The sequence below is a fragment of the Gigantopelta aegis genome, chromosome 4 (genome assembly GCF_016097555.1).
Source record: "Gigantopelta aegis isolate Gae_Host chromosome 4, Gae_host_genome, whole genome shotgun sequence".
NCBI lineage: Eukaryota > Metazoa > Mollusca > Gastropoda > Neomphalida > Peltospiridae > Gigantopelta > Gigantopelta aegis.
The window spans coordinates 67,931,721-67,938,334 of NC_054702.1; the positions used below are offsets into that span (position 1 = coordinate 67,931,721).

At 39.0% G+C, this 6,614-nt stretch overlaps 1 protein-coding gene across 1 annotated transcript; it reads left to right on the plus strand.

Annotated features, from left to right (window-relative positions):
* The first annotated feature begins 1,595 nt into the window (after nucleotides 1-1,595).
* On the plus strand, nucleotides 1,596-6,231 carry LOC121370978 (small conductance calcium-activated potassium channel protein-like). The gene has a single exon (XM_041496549.1). It carries the CDS (start codon nucleotides 1,596-1,598, stop codon nucleotides 2,973-2,975), a length of 1,380 nt encoding a protein of 459 aa, XP_041352483.1. The 3' UTR covers nucleotides 2,976-6,231.
* Nucleotides 6,232-6,614: the final 383 nt, after the last annotated feature.

The window sequence follows — 6,614 nt, forward strand, 5'->3', positions numbered from 1 at the left end:
ATTTTGTCAAATGTACTGTTATTCACGTGTCTGTTGTATTTTTATCATTTACGAAAACAAAAACCCCTACTTAAACAAAAATCAAAAACGTTTATTAATGTTAATATCATAAAATCGATAGACGTCCGTCCTTGCACGCAGCTTAGTGTAAAAGATGACAATTAACTACGCGGACTCGTCAAAACCAAAGTTGAATTTCAGTTCATTTAGTTCCTTCAGGCCTCATGGGAGCAGACGAGAAAATGGCCGTTTTGACAGCATCGGTTCTGGAATAGCAGTTTTGCCTAATTCCTTACTAATGGTTCTGAGTTGTAAATCGTTTTGAGACTGACATTAATAAATTACGTGAAATACATAATTTACTACCTGGCATTAGAACGTTTCATATTCTAGATGATACAGATTTTTTTGGTCTATTACACGTCAAAACAACAATCAAAAGTTGTTTGTGTGTTGCTGTTTGTTGGGGTTGTTCTGTAGGGGATTTTGGTGGTGGTGTTTTTTGTGTGGTGTTTGGTTGGTTGTTTTTTTATTTTTTGTTTTTTTAGGGGGGTTGTTGTTGTTGTTTTGGGGGTTTATTTGGGGGCGGGGTAATCTATTTTTTCTTTCACTTTAAGTGAAATTGTCCAATTTAAAAAACAACAACAAACAAACAAAACAATATATATATATATATATATATATATATGTGTGTGTGTGTGTGTGTGTGTGTGTGTGTGTGTGTGTGTTGTTTCCTTTCCACTTGCAAGCACTTACAAAAATAGTACAGTCTTGAGATTTCGATATCATAAGATATCATTGTGGCTAGTCCAAACATTTATAACAAAAGGGTAATTATATACAATCTGCAGCAACTATACAGATATCAGGCCCAGTATTTCCAGTGGGAGTGTTGCCTGGCCTTTTGAATATGAATTTGCTTTGTATGAGGTTCCATATTGTTTTATGGGAGGGTTGCAAAGCTTACAGTCAACTATTTGTGCAATATTAAAAACAGAAGAAAAAGGGACCTTAGCTTTATAGCACGTGTGTTGTAAAATATTTAAAGCGCAATCTACTTTGAACTATATAAGGCAGAAAATAAGTCGGTCTTTGGTCAACCCCAAAGTTCCAGAATTGATGCGGTGATGCAGCTGGGTTTTTGTTGTTGTTGTTGTTTGTTTGTTTTGGGTGTTTTTTGTTTTGTTTTGTTTTTTGGGTTGTTGTTTTTTGTTGTTGTTTTGGGTTTTTTTGGGGGTTTTTGAGGGGGGTGGGTTTAAGCATGGATTGCACAGAAAAGGTGAGTATATTAATTTTGATACCGAAATAAGAGGCATATTTAAATTGAAATCAGTATGCACGTCCTACTTCATGCGCGATGGCATTTTAGCTCCAAATGCGGTTTTACGTTATAACAAGAAAATCCCGGCAAAAATCGCGGGAATTTTGTTTTTAAATGTTGACGCGCGAAGGTCAAAATGGACGCGCGTGCTGACCAGAGACCAGAAATGTATTTTGTTTGGCCTAAAATATAACCAATAAACTCATTTACTGTACAGACGACTAAAATTATCTCACTTTCTGTTTTTCTTCTCCAGGTGTTCGCTGCCCGCACTATGAGCTCCATAGTAGAGGATCCCGGCATACCTCTCGTAGGTGTCAACAAGCGCTATAAGATGTATCGCGACTACACGAGCTTTGAGCGCCAGGAGCTGAAATCCAAACGCTTCGCCACCGTAGGCAGTAGACTGGCGAAGCGAAAGGAACTGTTTCGAAAACGGAAACAAGTATGTGACATCGCTTTAGGGCTAGCCATTGCAGGCATCGTGTTCATGGTCATAGAGACTGAACTGGACTTCGCCGGCTACATCACGCGATCGTCGTTGGCGTCCTACCTGCTGAAGATGTGCATTACGGCCAGCACGGTGGCGTTGCTCATATTCCTGGCCATGTACCACCGCGTGGACATCCAGCTGTTCACCGTCAACAACAGCGTGGACGACTGGAGGCTGGCCATGAACTGCAGGCGGGTCTTTGGGATGACGCTGGAGTTTATAATATGCGTCATTCACCCCATACCCGGGAAGTTTTACATGACGTGGACGACCATGAATTCGGATTCCAAGAACGACAGCAAGACCGTGTCGGTTCCAGTGGACGTTATGCTGTCCCTGCCCATGGTTCTGCGCCTTTACATCGTCAGTAGGACGATACTTCTCCACAGCAGACTCTACCAAGATGCGTCCTCCCAGAGCATTGGTGCCTTAAACAGAATCCACTTCAACTTCAGGTTTATATTCAAATCTCTCATGGCTCTGTATCCGGACTATTTGCTAGCAATAATCATGGTGTCTATGTTAACCATAGCCAGCTGGTCTCTCCATCTATGCGAGATGTATGGGGACGCTGTGCACGCCAACTTTCTCAACTCGATGTGGATGATAGCAATCACGTTCCTTACAATCGGGTACGGAGACATAGTCCCGACGTCCTACTGCGGGCGCGGCATCTCGGTCGTTACTGGTATCATGGGCGCCGGCTGCACGGCTTTGGTGGTGGCCGTTTTGGCGCGAAAGTTAGAGTTGTCGCGGTCGGAGAAGTACGTGCACGACTTCGTCCTTGACATTGACTTGGACAAGCGTTTGAAGAACGAAGCTGCCAATGTGGTCAAGTACGGATGGTTCGTGTATAAATTCAACAACACGACTAAAACCAATCCGACAAAAGGTGCTCAACTGTTGAGGCACCAAAGAAAGCTACTCCAGGCCATATACAACATCCGGGAAATTAAGTGTTCTCAGCGCCGTCTGATGGACCAATCTGTGACGTTGGTAGAGGTCAATAAAACTCAGTCAGACATGTCCGATGGGATTGACCAAGTGAAACTCAGGCAGGTCGCGCTGGAGGAGAAAGTAAACTGTATAGAAGGGAAAGTCTCGTTAATTTACGACCACGTTCTTTCCATAAGTTCGCGACTTCCACACAAAATAGATTAATTTAATAGACAAGGTCATTACTTAATTATATATTCCAAATGCCACATACATACACACGTTATTATAGTAGAAGTGTTTTGCACAGAGTGCTCTTAATGGCAGTGGATGGTGGTAATTTCTCTGTTGTAAGTACATTAGGTATAGTGCTGGATTGTTGCACATGGGGTTCATGGTTCGAATACCCTCAGCTGACGTTGATTTTTCTGTTACATTACAATTGTTGTTAGGACCCCTTTCTCTCTTCTTGTTTTTTGGTTTCGAATATTATTCTGCCCCGTTCACAGGCAGCAGGACTCAACATTATGGATGATTGTTTTAAAAATAACTTTGCGGACATCACTCTGCAACTGCAAGTTAACAGACGCATTTGACCACACCTACACAAACTGCTAAATTGATAACGGTGTTGTTAGAAAAAAGCATCGAACGTTTTAATGTTCACATTGGATTAAATTAAAATCAATACTTCCTTAGTTACCAACATGGCGTCCATAACAACTAGAAAATCTGTTGCAGTTTGTCTTTTTTTTTTTTTTTTTTTTTTTTTTTTTTTTTTTTTTTTTTATCGGAACTACACAGCTATATCGGAAGTAATCTGCAACATCTAATACATCTTAAAATGGCAAGATGTATTTGTGCAAATCTCAAATGATTTCATCATCCTGGAAATAGTCTCAAATAACTTTTATTGATTAACCTAGCTGTTTGGGACTTAAGAACATAAAGATGTATACAGGATGTGACATTTTAGGTTCGGTAGTTAGCTATAATTTATTTTAAAAGAGAGAGAGAGAGAGAGAGAGAGAGAGAGAGAGAGAGAGAGAGAGAGAGAGAGAGAGAGAGAGAGAGAGAGAGAGAGAGAGGTGTGTGATCTTTTTACTTCAATGTGCTTAAAACACAGCAATGAAGTTATTTACTGAATCACATGTAGTTATAATTCCTTTTAAACAACGAGAATCCATTTTTGTAATATAACGGTGCAAAAATGCATTTTGTAGTAGCCAAAAAATTTATTATCAACTGAAGGCTATTTAGTTTTAATGTTTACCTCGTGCACTCGTAGGTCATAAAAGTGATGTTAATTGAACTGCACCTCCAGATAAAACTGCACACCCAAGTTTAATCGTCCATTTAAAAGGTTTACTTGCCGTGTTATTTGGAGTAGTAATGGTGTCTTACGGTTCGATTCAGGGAGTTTTCTAACTTTAGAATTCCATTATAGTTGGTGTTGTGCTTCCACATATTACCAAAGAAAAAATACATATTTAATTTCAGAAACGAATAAAAAGGTGATTTGATAATGCCCATTAATCAGTACATTTTAACTGGTGCATTTTTAACTAGTATCCATTTCCTTTCGTCTTACATACTTAACTACAAAGATTATCAGACTCCACCTTCGGTCCTTTTTTGTATCCATTATAATTTACAGACTGAGATGAATGGTTAATGGCAGGTATTAAGGTCGAAGACCCTAGTTTCAACTGGACACTAAGTCTTGCTTAATCTACAAACCTGTAACACATTTGTATGAGATACAACAGAGTGAAATAAAGAGTCTATAACGTTGAAATCATAACCCTTACCTCTCACGTGCGGGTTTAATCATAATTATGACAAATTGCATTTCGTGTAATTAGAAACACCAGGATGACCAGAAACACTTCGGATGTACGGAAATGGATAATTTAAACATTAAAATATAATGCTAGGCTCTGATTACCAACTGCCAGCAACGCGTTGGTATTATGCTAAGCTAAGACTGTCAACTGTTACGACGAAATTGGCCAACTCGAGGGTTGCATTGTATCCTTAACTCCCGACTTACGACGGGTTCGCTCAGATTAACAACTAATGGGTTATACGACGAGAATCAAGTTGTAAAAGCTCTCAGACTAGCAACTGGAAGTTGTGACAGCAGAAATTTGGCCAACTTTATGCTGGCAGTTTGTAGTCTGCACCTAGCATAAGTAATGTCTGATTTTAATTATCAAAAAACGGATCTAATAGTGAAGAGTACGACGTAGTGTTTAAAAACAAGGGTCTGTCATTTTAACATCCAGGAACTTACACATCTTAATAGACCGAATCGTACATACCCTCGCTCTCTTCGATTTAAAGCCGGTCCAGGAACTTATCACATCTTAATAGACCGAATCGTACATATCCTCGCTCTCTTCGATTTAAAGCCGGTGCAGGAACGCAAACACAGTACCCATTAAATAAAACCCATTGACATAATTATCTCGAGCTAGGGTTGTCTCATCAGAAGCGGCTGTTGTTCTTTTTAGGACTGACCGTGCCAAATATCTGATATTTTCCCAGCAGTACCTATTTTTGACTGAAGAAAAGGAAATAAAATTTTTACGTTTAATCAACGACTATTAAGTATGAAGTACTTACAACACGTGATTTAGAGTGTTAGCTAAAAAAAAGAAAAAGAAAAACTATTACTACAACAAACGCAATTTTTTAAATCACCATTAATACGTCTTTTTTGTGCACTTTATTTCATTCAAAACATTATATACCATGTTATTTGATATATCAGTTATAAAGAACTGATTGGGATCAGAATGGAATCGCCTAAGAGTTTCGATCCTAGGATATATAGCACACCAGGGTCCCGGTCCCTCAAATATTTGTCCTGGACGGAGGAGCCGGCTGAGGCCGGCACATGTGCCCAGGACAGGCGTGCGCTACAACAGCTTGCTCTGAATGTGCACGTTAAACAAAAATTTCTTCCTTCCTTCCGGTTTGCGAAGCGATATTAGCTCTAAGATCAACTTAATGCATTAGATAGCTAGGCACTTAAGATGATTTTAGCACTAAGATCGCTTCGTAAAACAGGGTCCAAGTGAACATTATACCACTGCCCTACATCCAGCTATCACTAGTTTCAAACATGTTTTCAACCTTACTGTGCACGATATATTAGTTTTACTATTTACTAAACATTACAACAAAATACTTGATCATTTGGAAAAAGTATGTCACTAAGGTGGGGGGGTTTTTTCTTCACTTTTACGATGTTTGAAGAAAGGGATAAAAGGCAACCGTGACATACTCCGGTGTTGTTAAAATATTTTGATACATTGATAATGTGAACACTCTTTCGGATATCTGTCTTAAAGTGTAGAGCAATTTTAACCAGGTTTCCTGTAAAATACATAAGTATAATAATATTGTTTATCGATACACTTGCATCATCTGTACCACACGTTCTCTTGATATCTATAAAGTATATAATAACATCTGTTTGTCTTGTTCATGCTTTATTTTTAGAAATGTTTCAGTTTGTCTAACTTGGTAAGTATTGAAAATAAAAGTTTGTTTTGTTTAACAACACCACTAGAGCCCATTGATTTGTTAATCATCGGCTAATGGATGTCAAACATTTGGTAATTTGACATATATAGTCTTAGAGAGGAAACACGCTACATTTTTCCATTAGTAGCAAGGGATGTTTTATATGCACCATGCCACAAACGAGAAATAGCCCAATGGGCCCACCGACGGGGATCGATCCCAAACCGACCGCGTATCGAGGGAGCGCTTTACCACTGGGCTATGTCCCGCACAATACGGAAAATAAAGATATGATTAACAATATAATTTTATAATAAATCTGGGGGCGTG